A 17,939-nucleotide genomic window follows, 5' to 3' on the forward strand; every position below is an offset into this window, starting at 1 on the left:
TGACAAGACTGAATCAGTAAGAAATAGAAAATATGAACAGACCAATCACAAGCACTGAAATTGAAACTGTGATTAAAAATCTTCCAACAGGGCTTCCCTGGTGGCGCAGTAGTTGAGAGTCCGCCTGCCGATGCAGGGGACACGGGTTCATGCCCTGTTCCTGGAAGATCCCACATGCCGTGTTGCAGCTGGGCCCGTGAAGCTATGGCCACTGAGCCTGCGCGTCTGGAGCCTGTGCTCCGCAACGGGAAAGGCCACAGCAGCGCGAGGCCCGCGTACTGCAAAAAAAAAAAAAAAAAAATCCTCCAACAAACAAAAGCCCAGGACCAGATGCCTTCACAGGCGAATTCTATCAAACATTTAGAGAAGAGCTAACACCTATCCTTCTCAAACTCTTCCAAAATATAGCAGAGGGAGGAGCACTCCCAAACTCATTCTACGAGGCCACCATCACCTTGATACCAAAACCAGACAAGGAAGTCACAAAGAAAGAAAACTACAGGCCAATATCACTGATGAACATAGATGCAAAAATCCTCAACAAAATACTAGCAAACAGAATCCAACAGCACATTAAAAGGATCATACACCATGATCAAGTGGGGTTTATTCCAGGAATGCAAGCATTCTTCAATATATGCAAATCAATCAACATGATACACCATATTAACAAACTGAAGGAGAAAAACCATATGGTCATCTCAATAGATGCAGAGAAAGCTTTCGACAAAATTCAACACCGATTTATGATAAAAACCCTGCAGAAAGTAGGCATAGAGGGAACTTTCCTCAACATAATAAAATCCATATATGACAAACCCACAGCCAGCATCATCCTCAATGGTGGAAAAACTGAAAGCATTTCCACTAAGATCAGGAACAAGACAAGGTTGCCCACTCTCACCACTCTTATTCAACATAGTTTTGGAAGTTTTAGCCATATCAATCAGAGAAGAAAAGGAAATAAAAGGAATCAAATTGGAAAAGAAGAAGTAAACCTGTCACTGTTTGCAGATGACATGATACTATACATAGAGAATCCTAAAGATGCCACCAGAAAACTACTAGGGCTAATCAATGAATGTGGTAAAGTAGCAGGATACAAAATTAATGCACAGAAATATCTGACACTCCTATACACTAATGATGAAAAATCTGAAAGTGAAATCAAGAAAACACTCCCATTTACCACTGCAACAAAAAGAATAAAATATCTAGGAATAAACCTACCTAAGGAGACAAAAGACCTGTATGCAGAAAATTATAAGACACTGATGAAAGAAATTAAAGATGATACAAATAGATGAAGAGATATACCATGTTCTTGGATTGGAAGAATCAACATTGTGAAAATTACTATACTACCCAAAGCAATCTACAGATTCAATGCAATCCCTATCAAACTACCAGTGGCATTTTTCACAAAACTAGAACAAAAAATTTCACAATTTGTATGGAAACACAAAAGACCCCGAATAGCCAAAGCAATCTTGAGAACGAAAAACGGAGCTGGAGGAATCAGGCTCCCTGACTTCAGACTACACTACAAAGCTACAGTAATCAAGACAGTATGGTACTGGCACAAGAACAGAAATATAGATCAATGGAACAGGATAGAAAGCCCAGAGATAAACCCACGCACATATGGTCACCTTACCTTTGATAAAGGAGGCAGGAATGTACAGTGGAGAAAGGATAGCCTCTTCAATAAGTGGTGCTGGGAAAACTGGACAGGTACATGTAAAAGTATGAGATTAGAACACTCCCTAACACCGTACATAAAAATAAGCTCAAAATGGATTAAAGACCTAAATGTAAGGCCAGAAACTATCAAACTCTTAGAGGAAAATATAGGCAGAACACTCTATGACATAAATCACAGCAAGATCCTTTTTGACCCACTTCCTAGAGAAATGGAAATAAAAACAAAAAATAAACAAATGGGACCTAATGAAACTTCAAAGCTTTTGCACAGCAAAGGAAACCATCAACAAGACCAAAAGACAACCCTCAGAATGGAAGAAAATATTTGCAAATGAATCAACTGACAAAGGATTAATCTCCAAAATTTACAAGCAGCTCATGCAGCTCAACAACAAAAAAACAAACAGCCCAATCCAAAAATGGGCAGAAGACCTAAATAGACAGTTCTCCAAAGAAGATATACAGACTGCCAACAAACACATGAAAGAATCCTCAACATCATTAATCATTAGAGAAATGCAAATCAAAACTACAATGAGATCTCATCTCTCACCGGTCAGAATGGCCATGATCAAAAAATCTAGAAACAATAAATTCTGGAGAGGGTGTGGAGAAAAGGGAACACTCTTGCACTGCTGGTGGGAATGTGAATTGGTACAGCACTATGGAGGACAGTATGGAGGTTCCTTAAAAAACTACAAATAGAACTACCATATGACCCAGCAATCCCACTACTTGGCATATACCCTGAGAAAACCATAATTCAAAAAGAGTCATGTACCAAAATGTTCATTGCAGCTCTATTTACAAATCCAGGAGATGGAAACAACCTAAGTGTCCATCATCGGATGAATGGATAAAGAAGATGTGGCACATATATACAATGGAATATTACTCAGCCATAAAAAGAAACGAAATTGAGTTATTTGTAGTGAGGTGGATGGACCTAGAGTCTGTCATACAGAGTGAAGTAAGTCAGAAAGAGAAAGACAAATACCGTATGCTAACACATATATATGGAATCTAAGAAAAAGAAATGTCATGAAGAACCTAGGGGTAAGACAGAAATAAAGACACAGACCTACTAGGGATGGACTTGAGGATATGGGGAGGGCTTGGAAGGGTAAGCTGTGACAAAGTGAGAGAGTGGCATGGGCATATATACACTACCAAACGTAAAATAGATAGCTAGTGGGAAGCAGCTGCATAGCACAGGGAGATCAGCTCGGTGCTTTGTGAGCACCCAGAGGGGTGGGATAGGGAGGGTGGGAGGGAGGGAGACGCAAGAGGGAAGAGATATGGGAGAAAAAAGAAAAATCCTTGTATAACTTTGCAAGATGTCTCCAGTATTTCAAAAACCAATGTGAAAGGGGAAAATTAAGTGACAATTACAGCCAGTTTGGCCTTTTCATTCAATTTTGAAAAACCATCCACACAGGAAGTATGCTATTTGCAAAGGAATGCTTACATACAGCTGAAAACCACTATCTTTTTATCATTTAGAAACAAAACACAAAAAAATTCTAAGAAATAATTTTTAAAGCACAAATGCATGAATAACAAACATGAGGACAGGAAAGTTGTCTATTTCTATAGTATAAAGCAGAGCCAAATACAATCTCTATTTTAATATATATTCGATCCCCAAACTAAATGTCACTTTTTATTTGTGTATAAATAATGCTTCTCCTTACTCAATTAATTTAAAATACATGTTAAAGAGGGAAAAGAAATTTTTCTTTTTATATTATGAATATCATTACAAACTGTATTCAAAATGTATGTTATAATGTTTAATAGGAAGTTACTTTTTACTATTTAAAATCACCTTATCAAAAATAGGATACATTTTTTAATGTGTAATTAAGGTAGTCCACAAGATTATACATTTTTGTGAAAGGATTTGTGAATCAAAAAATATAGGAAACACTGGTCAAGAGGTTACTTTTGTGTCCCTTAACAGCACCTGACACAATTTCAGCCTCTAATGCTTATAGGCTTATTAATAAACAAATTAGAAAATCCTTAATTAGAATGTAAAAAGTACCAAGAGGAATTAATTGGAAAATTCATTCAACTTAATAACTGTACACCGTTAATGTCAAATTCTAAAACAATAAAGAGGCAATTCAGCCATAACTAAAATTGACTTCTATAAGTGAAAGAGAATTCTAGATAAGTAAACACGTTAATAAATAGCCTGAATTAAGCTTCACTCAAAATGTACTTGAAAAAAAAAAATGAAAAAAAAAATGGAAAAAAAAAATGTACTTGAAAAAACAGAAAACTTAAAGAATTAAAATCTGAAAGGATGAAATCAAACCACGGTCTCAGGTGTTAAAAGAAAAGCAGTTAAAGGGATATGACATCAATAAAAGGAGGAGAAAGAAAAAAAGCAAGGTAAATAAAAGAAATTCACCCTAAGGAGGAAAAATTAGAAAAAGTCAGGCTAACAATAAAGGGCCAGTTTGAAAGTATAGGGAGAAAAGGAAAAATGGAAGGAAGAAAGCAACAAAACGAAGGATTAGATTAGTATATAACATATGAATAAGAGGCAGTTTTGCCATCATGCATTTGGGAAATCACAGAAAATAGTAAAGAGTATAAATGAGAAATAAGTTTCATAATAGGTTAGTGGCTGATGAATTTCTAGATACAATCATTAGGGAAAGTACAACCACAGTTTCATTTCAGTTTTAGGAACAAGATTGTATTTAAAGAGAAAAACCAATATGATTTCTGTTCAACCACGCTAACAGGTACCTACTTCTATATTTAATTCTCAAGATAAAGATAACCTACAAATTTATTAAATAAGTTAATCACAATTAGTAAAAACTGTTTTGATCATAAACATACTCTGCTTTTTTCCTATATATTTATCTGTCTTCTATACTGTAGTAAATAAAATGCATTTGCCTATCTTGGGAACCTTTCACAGAGGTAAAGTTTAAATGTCAGATACCTGCTTTCAAACATATTAGGCAATTATATTAAGACATTCATGCTAAATTTTTCTTTTTACTCAATAAACATATTTTTACCTTTTCATCTAAGCAAACTCTTCCAGTAATCAGCCAAAAGCTTGAAAGATCTGTTATGTATTTTATATAAAGTTTCCACCCAAAATAACATAAATTCACACAACATAAGCACATATTTTGTTGATTCTTCCCATAATCCTCTCTTTTTTCCCTGTCACATATCAAGGGATGAATAACTGCCATTCAATGACTTGGCTCTCAACACAGAACAGTCTTCACTGCAGTAACCTCAACATTCCACATAGTGGGTCCCTCATGGAGTGAATTTCTGATAAACTGGGGGACCAGCATGATACGATATTTTCCAGACCATTCCCAATTTTCATCATCAACACTTACTGAGTATTCACCAAACAGCAGGTTCTAAGAATAGGCAGCGATGTCACTGTCCTCACCCGCCCGGTACTGGCCCCACTTTCTGGTGACAGCGTGTTTTCCGTTTTCCTTCCCCTTTCTCAGTCCTTCCATCTATGAAGTTGGACCCTCATCCCCCAGCTCCAGAGAGGTACTCAACTCAGGTCTAATCAGTCAGAACATTCCCAGGACACTAGCCACAGTGACTGCTTCAGTAAAGGACAAGGGACCAACCAGCGAGACTCTCACTCTTCCTTATCTGTTACACGCTCCTAAGGAAAAGTTACTCTTTTCCAGTGTGATTTAGCTCCTGGAGACATCACATGAAGAGAGCCTGCCTGAAAGTGAGGCCAGTAAAGAGAGGAGAGAGACCAACTGGTCACCTGGATCTACCCACATATGAAGGCAACAATATCCCCTGGACTTTTCTGTCACATAAACCAATAAATCTCTCCCATTTTTTTCTCTTAAGCTTGTCTGAGTTGGGCATCTGTCACTAAAAGAACTTTGATAGAAATTGTATCCAATACAATTTACAAATAGAGTGACAATTAATGAGCCTCTGAATGTGAAACTAGATAAAAAGAGCTAAAGTACAGGGCAGTGAGAACAGCCTGATCCTGAGCTGAAAATTGGCAATCCCAGTTATGCAGTATCAAAGAAACAAGTTAAAACTACTGCCCGCGGTAACAGGGTTTGGATCATGTGCCCAACATGATTGGAACATTGGGAGATTCGGTATTAAAAAGTCAGTAATTTAGACCATGTTATCAATTCCAAGAGGATAAGGCCCAGGTAGGGGTAAAATAGGTGAAGGGGATTAAGAGTTACAAACAGCCAATTATAAAATAAATAAGCCACAGGGATGTAATATACAGCATAAGGAATATGGTCAATAATACTACAGTAATTTTGTATGGGAACAGATAGTTATTAAACTTATCATGGTGATCATTTCATAATGTACGCAAATGTCAGATCACTATGTAGTACACCTGAAACTAACATAATATTGTACATAAATTGTATTTCAATCAAAAAACAAAACAGGGAATTCCCTGGTGGTCCAGTGGTTAGGACTCTGTGCTTTCAGGGCACGGGTTCAAACCCTGGTCAGGGAATTAAGATCCTGCAAGCTGTGCAGCACGGCCAAAATAAATAAAATAATAAAATACAAAAACAAAACAAGAGGATAAGGCCCAAACTCCTTGGTATGGAGTTTAATGATCTGGCCCTAGGTCCCTCTGTATGTTAGGAAGGTTTCTGAGCAAGACAGTGATACATGTTCTCAGGGGATTATATGACACAGGGTAGAATGTATTCTGGAGGTGCAAGAAACCAGCCAGGGTGCAACAGAGGCAGGTCAGCAATAAGGTGAAGGGCCAGGTGCACTAGGATGGCAGCAGGAAAAATGGAAAGGAACACATTTCTAAGACTTTAGAGAAGGGAGAACAAACAGAAGGAGCAAAAGATTACTCCTAAGTTTTGACCTTTGGTTATCTAAAGTAGAATTTGCTACTGAAATAAGGAAGTACAAAGGAAAACACTATTTTTTTCAATGAGGATAAGAAGTTTGGTCTTCGATGTGGCTTAGTATGAGGTGGACAGCACAACATCCCAATAAAGATGCCCAGCAAACAGTGGAAGACAAGACAATGAAATTCAGGAGAAATAAAAGGACAAAAGACAAACACGGCAGTCATATAGGTACAGATGACTTTTTTTTAAGTCATAAAGAATATATAGCAGAACTTCATTCCTTCATTCAACGACAGTTATTGAGCACTATGTCTCAGCCACTGCTCTAGGCTCTGGGAATATAACAGTGAGCAAAACAGATAAAAATTCCTGCCTCATGGAGCTTATATTCTACTGGGAAAAACAGACAAGTCTAAATTTGATTCATGAACATAAATTTAGGGCTTCAGGTTAATACTTCTTAGTAATTACTGTAAGCAAAATAAGTATTTATTTTACCTTCTTATATCAAATTTTATTTTCCAGAATTTTCACTTCACTAGTTAGAAAAACATATTTATGTCCTCAGGCCAGTAGCCAGACAGATTCAAGTAAATTAAGATTTTTGTTTTTTATGCTAGCTTTCCTATTGTAACAAACCTATTTTCCCTCCTTTGTTTCTCAGAGTGTTGGGATTATGTCAGCCCTTCCAAATAATGTCCATAAAGGATGACTCGACTCAGAAAAAATGAGAGGCCAAATGGTATAAAGGAAAGCATATGTTTGGGAATTAGACAAGGCCTGAGTTCAGATCTCAATTTTTCACAAGTTGTGTAACCTTGGGCAAGTTACTCTGTATCTCCAAGCTTCAGTTTACCCAACTGTGAAATGGGAATAACTTCACTCTAAGGATTAAAAAGAATAATTTCTAAAAGGCCCTTGACACAACACCTGGAAAAAATGGAGAAATGCTAGAAAAATGGAAGCAGCTACTGCTGCAACTATTACTACTACTATTACTGCAATGTGCTGTGCACAAAACAGATGCTGAATAAATGCCTTTCTTTTTCTTCTATAGACAGTATTAATATCATGGGCAACTATAAGGCTCTAATTCAGCAGGTTATTGTATTCTAACCTCCCAGAAGTTGTATACAGAACTTAAAAGAATTAAATGCGTATTAATTTCATAAATGAGCTTAACATCTTTATTTTCTAACTTAATGTGATATATTTATCCTCCAAACAAAAGTTTCGATGGTGATATCACAAGTAGAAAAACATGATTACTGAATCACATAAAAATGAATGGAATTGGCATTGCTTTAGAAATCATCCACCAAAGATTTCATAGTTATTTTTATTAAATTGACACCATTAACTTTATCCTCTGTAATTAATCATTTCTATAGTATCTTATATTTGGAAAAAAAATTAAGTGATTTTCTAACTATAACCACACAATAATCCAAATTGTAAACAACACCCTCAGAGTTGTCCTGAAGATTAAATGGCACAATATACATGAAAATGCCTGATCCAGTCCGTGGCACGTAGTATGGACTCAGTATGATAACTTTAGTGAAATCTAACCCTCTTATTATCCTACATTCCTTTCAATTAATAAAAAGGACCTTATAACAGCAATTGTAACACAGGATTTATGGAACTAAAAGGCTTAAAAATCACACCAACCTAATGCTGACCCAAACCAGAAAGGTATTCATTCTAATGTCTCGAAGTTTAATAACAAAGAGGTTTGTAAGTTAAATCAAGACCCATACCAACACATAATAAAAACCAACATTTCACTCTTCCCCTAAAAAATCCTACAACTAAAAATTTAATGAAAGGTTTTTTTTAAAGCCTAGAAATGTAAGTTCCTCTTACTTTCACTTTTTTAAAATATTGCTTCTTTTTTTTTAAGATTTATTATTTATTTATCTTTGGCTGCATCGGGTCTTAGTTGCAGCATGCAGGATCTTGGCTGAGGCATGTGGGATCTTTTGTTGGGCACACGGGCTTCACTCTAGTTGTGGTGTGTGGGTTTTCTCTCTCTAGTTGTGGTGTGCAGGTTCCAGAGCGCGTGGGCTCTGTAGTTTGCGGCATGCGGGCTCTCTAGTTGAGGTTTGCGAGCTCAGTAGTTGTGGTGTGGGCTTAGTTGCCCGTGGCATGGGGGAATCTTAGTTCCCTGACCAGGGATCGAACCTGCGTCCCCTGCATTGGAAGGTGGATTCTTTACCACTGCACCACCAGGGAAGTCCCTTACTTTCCTTTTTTTAAAATGCAAATTCCAGAATCCCACAAAATATAATGAAATTATCAGAATAAAGGTCATAACTCTTTGCCCAGGAAAGAGCACTGACACCAGCTGGAACTGGCTCAAGTGGAGTGTCCACAACAACCAGGGGTGCCCCTTCACTCACGGATGACGCCATTTGAGACAACCAGTGTCAGGACTGGATGTTCCCCCTAACAAGTAGCTTTTCTCCAATCCTCTGGACTGTCCACGTGAACACTTGGACCTGCTTTCTCTATATGTAGATGACTCCAATACTTACACCTGTCCCACAAGGTAGAAACCCTGTAAACACTCCAATCTCAGTATGTGCAAAATTAAACATCTCAAATCTGCTCCTCCTGTGTCCCTGTGTCTGTTAATGGTAACACCGTCCTCTCAATCAACTAAGATAGGATCTAGTTTTCTTTCCTTCACCATCCCCCTCTCTCTTCCCAAGAGCAAGCCAGTTTCAAAGAAAGATCTGTCATTCACCTCTACAATACCACCGAGCACCTAACCCTGCCTCCATTCCCACAGCTTATCTCAAGTTCTCGTTACTGCTGTCCTGACCCATGTCAACAGTTCCAATCTAGTTGCCCACCATCTCTCATGCTTAAAGTGAGTCCACCTTCTCTGAACATTAGACAGACTGATCTAGCTATATATATCCCTCCCCACCCTGTGGGCCCCCACGGTCTACTAAGGCATCCCAGATTTTCAGAACTTGAAGAACTCTCCTCTGACCCAACCATCCATTCACTTGATCGTGGAAGTTCCTCAAATTCAAAATGGTCTGGCCCCATCTTCAAAGGCCATTCCTGCTCTGGCGCCAATCTAAAAGCCTGTAATGTCATGAAAACAAGATGAACTATGCTATTCTACTGCTCACAGGCTAAAGGTCAAAATTCTCAACCCAACCAACAGGGCTCCACAAGGCCTGGCTCCTATCTCACCAGTCTTGCTCCCCTTTGCTCTCTCTGCTCCAGCCACCTGGCTTTCTATCCATCCTGCCATGATCCCTCTCATCTCCAAGCCTCTGTATGTACTGGACCCTCAGCACCCCACCTCCCATGTAGGTGGTGGCATTTCACCCTTCAGATCTCAACTCAAAAGCCACTTATTCAGACACTAACCTTACCTTTCCAAACTAAATCAAGTCCTCCGTTTGCCCCCTCCTATTCACTTCCATAGCTTTAAGAAAAATCATAAGAAATTGATTACTGTTCCCAAGCTAGAATGTAAGCTCCGTAAGAGCAGGACTGTGTCTGTCTCGTTAACCACTGTAATCTCATAACCCAACCCAGAGTAGCCCTCAACAAGTTTGTGTAGATTAATGTAGTTCATAAACCAGAACCACATTACCCAGAACCCTAAGTAAAGGTACAAGGCTGGCCCTACAGTACACTAGTCTTGAAATCACTTGCTTTCTCCATAACGACAAAGAGCTCAGCTCTTCAACGTTCTCCGTGTTCCCTTGAAGATCTGACATTACGTGAGTCTATAATTCTACGGTTCCAAACTTCTCTCTCGCAATTCTCTTCTATATACCCTGGCACTAGCAATACTTTACTTTCTGGTCTCCACAATTTTGTTTGCATCCTTTGTTCCATCTGAAATTTTTTTCCCAGTGCCACACTTCCAAATCCTACTATCCTCAAGTACTCAAATCCAACGTCACCTCCTCCTCAAAATATCCCTTGTACCCTCTCAGCTAGTCACACCCTCTCTGCCCCTGAATTCCCACAGGTTCTCCCTTACCTCATTCAGGTCTCAGATCAAATGTCACTTCAAATGAGTGCCTTCTCCTAAAGTTACCAACTGGTTATAATTGTCTATCAGGCCATCCTGACTTACCTTCTTGACAGCACTTACCATTACCTAAAATTATTTGTTCTTTTCTTTCACTTATTTATTTACTTCTTGTCTGTCTCCCCACTAGAATGTAAGATCTATGAGAGCAGGGACCCTGCCTGTCTTGTTCTTCATATTTCCCCACTCTTCCCTATCTGACATCAAAAAAATTCAGTAAATATCTGCCAAAAGCATGAATGACTCTGTAGCCCTTATGATTATGGTTATCTATGTACAAATCTTTCTCTAGCTATATTCCAAACTCCTTGTGGACTAGGCCAAAGTCTGGCTAATCTATTTGTTTGTATTATCCAGAAATCCTTGCACAACTAAAGCAAATAATAGTTAACTACTAATTAATTAATGAGTGATCTCTCCAAGAGGTACTGCCCTGAACCAGGCCAACTCAGAACTCCATATTCTCCAGAAACCAGGGCAAACAGGAACCTCCTTCGATGCCCTCTCCATGACAGACCTTGTTCCAATCCGCCTCCTCCAGTGAGCTTCCAAAGGCTAGTTTCTTCACTTTCCTTTAGCCAATAACCGATGGTTCTTCTATCTCTAATATCTCACAATCCTACCCTTTTCCCTTCTATCTCCAGACAACGAAGCTCTCCCAGGGCCCTGTTTCTTCGGAGTACCCCACATCTCCAATCAGTCCAGGAACTCATCAGGCTCTAGAGAACGAGGGGATGTTCCAAAAACTGTTTAAGGAAGACTGGCTCTCTCACCTTTTCTTTTATACCTCGTTTTTCCAAAAGAGGCCCAGTTTCAGAGACTGGCTTTGAAACTCTTCGGGATCCTAAGCTTTCGTCCCATGTAGTCCGCCGCGCCCAAACCCCTTTGGGGTGCCCCCACCCTTGCCTCGAACCTTTTCAACTTCTCTTACAGGAAGACCCCAGGCCAGAGACGATGACCTCCCAGGAAGCAAATGGTCCTCAAACACCATGGGGCGGCCCTATCCCCCCCACTTTCTGTCGGGCAGCCGCCTCCGGCCTGGGGCCGTCTCGAGCGGCCCTTAAGCCTCGGCCTCTGGCTGAGCCCTACCCTCCGACACCCCCCCACACCACTCACCTGAAGCGGCCCCCGCAGTGCTGGCATTGCTCGCCCACCCAGCCGGCGGGGCAGACGCACTGGCCAGTGCCAGGATTGCAGCGGCCGCCGTTGACACAGGGCCGGTCGCATTCCTTGGCCTCTGCTGAGGCTGAGCCCGACACCGCCGTCGCTGCCGCCGCGGCCTCAGCCGCCCAGGGAAGCAGCAGCAGCGGCGGGAGCAGCAGCAACAGCAGCAGCCGCCGCCGCCGCCGTGGGAGGCGCAGCCGGGTCCCCAGCCCCGGCCTCCCAGCCCTGGTCGCGTCCCAGTCCCGGCACCGCCTGCTGTTCCTGCTCCCGGGCGCTGGCGTCGCCACCGTCCTCCTCCTCAGCCTCGCCTCAGTCGCCGCCGCCGCCGCCACCATCTTCCCGGGGCTGAGACGGTGCCCCACGAACACATATACATACACACACACACACACACACACACACACACACACACACACAAACACACTCACACACACACAAACGCGCGCGCGCGCACACCACAGGGCACAACCGGCTCTCCTTCCCCTGGCCGTGCGGGGCGGGGCTGTGCGGACGGTGGCTCGGGCGGTCAATCCTGAGGGCGGGGCCGGAGCTGCGCGGGACGAGGGGTCGGCGCATGCGTGCGTGGGCGGTGCACGCGGCCCTGGAGGCAGACCTCTAACGCGGATCCTGGGATAAGGCGAGGCCTTTCCGACCTCTAACGAAGCGCGCTAGTGCTCTAGTTTTATCCCTTAGCCCGGCGAGGCAGACCCTGCGTAGCGGTCCTGAAGCACCCTTTTCCCGTTCGCTGCCTCGGATCCGGTCCCTCTGCTAACCAAGCCAGCAGAGTTGAGCGCTGCGGTCCCGAAGACCCCGGCGCCGGTCATCGCTCTACCCCAACTCTCGCTGCGGGGCAGAAAGGGCCTAGGAGTCAGCGTCGTCGTGTGACGCTAAGTGCGGTACTGTAGCAGTGCTGCTTTTGAGCTTCTGCTTTGTCCTCTGTAGTATAGGGTTAACGAAGTAACACCTGTGTTAAGAACCTAGCGCATTGGCTATGCTCAATAAATGCCTAGAACTGAAGACACAGTGCGCCTCCCTTGATACAGGCTGATAAAGTAGCAGACCAGACCACACACCTTTAATCCTGTACAGGAAGTTTGAGGTTACCTTGCTCCCCGCTATTTGCCCTCCAATCATCTCTGAAGAAAGGGCAGCATAAAATTAGGAACTGGAGCATCCCCCCTCTCCCCCCCCATACACAGTTCTGCTCCTGGAGCCCTTCTTGTCAGGTAGTTTGTTACTTTGGTGCCCCCCAGTGAAACATGCCTCCTGGCAGTACAACCTTGTGTGGTCCCTGACCCTGGAATCTGGACAGACCTGTGACTCGATTTAACTGAAGAAGAATGTGGGGCAAGTGATGATGTGCCAGTTCCAGTTCTGAGCCTTTAAGAACAACCTAGCAATCTTGATTTTGAGCTCTTGATAGTCCTGAGCTGCAGCTGCTCTTCCACCTTGCTGCAGAGAGACCACATGGAGGAAAAGTAGGAACCCAGTTATCACCAAGAACTGAGATCCCAGACACAAGAACCTGGTGGACCCATCCCAGCTGAGGGACAAAGTCACTGAGGGAAGAAGCCATTGTTCCAGCCATCTCAGCCGTTCCACATTATGTAGAACAGAGAGAAGTCTTTCCTACTATGCCTTATCCAAAATCCTGAGAAATTATAAACTGGCTGCTGTTTTAAGCCTCCAAGTTTTAGAGAGGTTTGTTACTCACCAATAGATAACCGGAACATTGACATAAGCCTTGTGGTGGGATGAATATTCCCATGGCAGCTATCTCATAGTTTGGGCACCTTGCAGTCCGTGGGAAACAAAGAAAAGCCCTCATGTACCTGTGAAGCTTCTCTTCACAGAGCACAGAATTCTAAAATTCCACGATGTACCTCATACCCAGGTCCTGACCTTCTTCATTCTGCATCCCCTTAAGCCTGCTGAAGCTGAACTGCACAACAGCCAGCTCTCCACCCACACATCCCTCCTATTCCTACGTGAAACCCGTTGTTCAGCCTAGGCCCTAGCACTGGCATTCTGGTTTGCAGGTTATGTTTTGCTACAGTTTCCTACATGGCGATGTGCAGGATGAGACAGGAAAATGGAAGACATGGCCCTACCATGGGACAGGCTGACATGGAGCCATGCCCTGGCCTCAGGAGGCACTGCTCCTCCAGGCCAGAAGTGGAACCAGCCTATTCCACCACTCCCCAGAGCAAAACTGAGCTCAGGCTGTGAAGTTTCACGTGACTTTACCAACACCTGAGGTTAACAGGAAATGGCTCGCATCTACACAGCAGCAGTATGGCTGCTCTCCAAAGCTCTCAAAACTTGCTGCAGCAAACATTCTTTTTCTTACTTCTTTAACCTACTCCCTTCTCTGATTCTTTTTCCTTAGCCTTCAAACATGCTCAAATTATCTTGTCCTTAAAAAACAAAATCTTTTCTTGTGACGGGAAGTATTGATATTTTCTTTCTCCTTTACTGTTGTTGTCAGAGTCCACTACACTTTCTGTTTCTGTATGGTGCATTAAAGATGGCTACAAATTCTTTTACACTATTTATGTGGGGAGGTGGGGACTAATCCCCCCACTCCTTGAATCTGTGGTGGCTTTAATGATTTGTTTAACCAGTAGACTATGATGGAAGTGATGTGTTGAGACTTTTGAGTCTAGGTCATAGGAAGTTTTGCAGCTTCCTCCTGAGTGTCTTGGAACACTTGCACTGGAGAAATCCAGCTGCCTTAAAAGAAGTCTAGCTACTCTAAGACTGCCATGCTGTGAGGAAGCCAGCCCACAGCCATTCAAGTCTTCCAAGTTGAGGCCCCAGACATTCATGAAGCAGAGGGGTATCACCTCTGCTGAACCCACCCCAAATTACAGGTATACGAGCAAAATAAATAAGTGTACTTTTTAAGGCACTAAATTTGTTACACAGCAATAGATTACCAGAATACTGTGTAACTTGCTTCCACCAAGAACAAGTCTTGTGAGGTAAACTTGATTAAGAATTGATCAAGAATGGCTGTATAATTATGTATACAAATATCATGTATAGCTAGTCATCTGTATATAATACTAAGTGGGTTCTGGTATAATATCCAGTCACTCCTTACGAAAGGGATCACTGCAGCTCTGGAAGCACTTCTGTTGGACTCCTTATTCCTTATCACCAAGGTACTGTGGCTGTTCTACCTGAAATCCCATGCCACCTGTTTCTCCACTAGTCCTTATCAAAGCAGCCACCTCCAGGTCCCAGAAACATTAATGCCAACAGCAAAGAATTCTTAGCCTTTGATCTGGAACTGTTCTAAGTCCAGACTCTAAATAACATAGTTCTTACTAACAGCATGGCCAGGGACATTTGCTACTAAGATGGTTTGAAGTTGCCTCTGCCGGTTTTTTGGTTTTTTGTTTTTTTCACTCAAGAAAAGCATTCTCTCCGTGTGGCCCTTCTGCTCTCTCTGATTTCATGTCATCATTTTCTATATCTTTACTTGCATTATAACATTGTCTCCAGGTCATGGACATGGATGAATTTTTATATTTTTTTATGCATGCAGTGTCTTAGGTCTGTTTCCCTAGGAGCAGACCCTGAAACAGGATTTGAGTGCATAATTCATTGGGAGAGTACTCTTAGGAGAAAGGCAATAAAGGAAGCAGGATAGGGCAGGGAAGGTAGCTGATAAGATGTGGTCTTATTTGGAGCTTCAGCCTGATCTTATGGAGAGCTGTGGAGCATGAATTGTACCATAGAGTTGATCCCACCTTGAGGCAAAAGGGCCAGGATTTAGCAGCCATCACTCACAGTAGTAAGAAGGATCCAGTAAAGGAAATTTGGGAGGGGTACCAGCAGTTTACTACATACAACGAATATTTATTGAGCACTATATAGCAAGGATGAATGCTTCCCTGGTAAGATCTATCTGATCAGCTGTCTGACCTTCCCTAAGCATCAAAAGACCTTTCTCTGAACTGTTTGAAACATCAACATATTTTAGTATGCCAAAGGTCTTCTTATGCTTTTAGTATACATGAAATGAAGTAATTCCCTGATTACATGTGTCAGGATCTCACCTAACAGGTAAGGTACTATATTGCCTGTGAAAAAGGCTGATCCTGAAACTTTGGAACAATCACAACTGGGAGGGTTCTATGTAGGAATGAAGCTTATTGGGTTGCAGCTCCCATGTGAGGGATAGGTTAACTTACAAACATAAGATCCCAATACTCTTTGGCAGGCTCTAAGGGAAAGTATTTAGGGATCCTGGACCTGGGAATGCAGAATTAGCCCCCTGAGCTATGGCAGAGCCCCTATGGCCCCCATAGACAAGCCTCACAAATATAGGAAGTGACCTTTACATCAGCTCAAGGGACAAAACCCAGTCTTGGGAAGACATAACCAATTTAAAGGCAGAGGACTTGAAATTTCTATTGGATGAGCTGGATGCATGCCCCTTTCCCCAAATTTCTATGATAGAAAACTAAAAGCCTTCTCCTGTACATAGATTAGATGTTATGAAAACAATAATAACATTAAAAGACAACTGGCCTTGCTAAATAGTACACCCATGAAGAATGACTTCAAATTAGAGCTTCCCAAACTAAAGCCATTTTTCCCCAATTTTATTGAGATATGATTAACATACAGCATTGTATAAGTTTAAGGTATACAGCATAATGATTTGACTTCCATACATCATGAAATGATTATCACAATAAATTTAGTGAACATCTATCATCTCATACAGATATAAAATTAAAGAAATAGAAAAATATTTTTCCTTATAATAAGAACTCTTAGGATATACCCTCTTAACAATTTTCATATAACATACAAGAGCGTTTATTATATTAATCATGATGTATATTACATCCCAGCACTTATTTATCTTATACCTGGAAGTTTGTACCTTTTGACCACCTTCATCCAATTCCCCCACCCCACAACCTCCACCTCTGATAACCACAAATCTGATCTCTTTTTCTGTAAGTGTGTTTATTTGTTTGTTTGTTTTTCAAGTATAATTGACCCACAACACTGTTAGCTCCTAGCGTACAACATAGTGCTCAGTATTTCTTTTTTTTTTCTCCAGCTTTATTGGGATAGAATTGACATATAACATCATGTAAGTTTAAGGTGTACAACATGTTGATTTGATACACTTATATTGCAAAATTATTACCACCATAGTATTAGCTAACACCTCCATCCCATCACATAATTACCATTTCTTTTTTTGTTGGTGAGAACATCTAAGATTTCCTCTCTTAGCAACTTTCAAGTATATAACTCAGTATCATTAGCTATAACATAGTGATCAGTATTTCTATACCTTCTAAAATGATCACCATGATGTCTAGTTACCATCTGTCACCATAAAGATATTACATTATTATTGACTGTATTCCCCACACTGTACATTTCATACCTGTGACATTTATTTAGTAACTGGAAGTTTGTCCCTCTTAATCTCCCTCATCTATTTCTTTCATCCTCCCACCCCACACCCGAAGCCATCCTTTTTGATTAAAACTTCTCAGAATTATGGGTAACAGCCTGTATTAGTTTTCTGTGAGTGTTGTAACAAATTACCAAAATCTTGGTGGCATAAAACAACAAGAATTTATTCTCTCACAGTTCTGGGTTTCAACAGGGCTGCATTCCCTCTGGAGACTTCAGGGGAGAATGCTTCCTTGACTGTTCTAGCTTCTGCTGGCTGTTGGCATTCCTTGTCCTCCGTGGCTTGTGACCACATCACTCCAATCTTTGTCATCACGTTGCCTTCTCCTCTGTGTTGTCTTCTTCTGTGCGTATCTCTCTTATAAGAACACTTGTCGGGCTTCCCTGGTAGCGCAGTGGTTAAAAATCCACCTGCCAATGCAGGATGCAGGGGACACGGGTCCGAACACTGGTCCGGGAAGATCCCACATGCCGTGGAGCAACTAAGCCCATGAGCCACAACTACTGAGCCTGCGCTCTAGAGCCCGTGAGCCACAACTACTGAAGCCCACATGCCACAACTACTGAAGCCCATGCGCCTAGAGCCAATGCTCTGCAACAAGAGAAGCCACCACAATGAGAAGCCTGCGCACCACAACAAAGAGTAGCCCCTGCTCCACTGCAACTAAAGA

The 17,939-nt window shown here is 41.7% G+C and overlaps 1 protein-coding gene across 3 annotated transcripts in view; it reads right to left on the reverse strand.

Annotated features, from left to right (window-relative positions):
- Positions 1-12,338, reverse strand: part of ATRN (attractin) — a 175,929-nt gene extending 163,591 nt beyond the window's left edge. For all 3 annotated transcript variants that reach the window (XM_067707613.1, XM_067707611.1, XM_067707612.1), the window contains exon 1: positions 11,767-12,338. In XM_067707613.1, the coding sequence (XP_067563714.1) occupies positions 11,767-12,149 (383 nt within the window). In that variant the 5' untranslated portion in view covers positions 12,150-12,338. The remainder of the gene's footprint in view (positions 1-11,766) is intronic.
- Between the last annotated feature and the right edge of the window lie 5,601 nt (positions 12,339-17,939).

This window comes from Pseudorca crassidens, chromosome 15 (assembly GCF_039906515.1).
Source record: "Pseudorca crassidens isolate mPseCra1 chromosome 15, mPseCra1.hap1, whole genome shotgun sequence".
NCBI lineage: Eukaryota > Metazoa > Chordata > Mammalia > Artiodactyla > Delphinidae > Pseudorca > Pseudorca crassidens.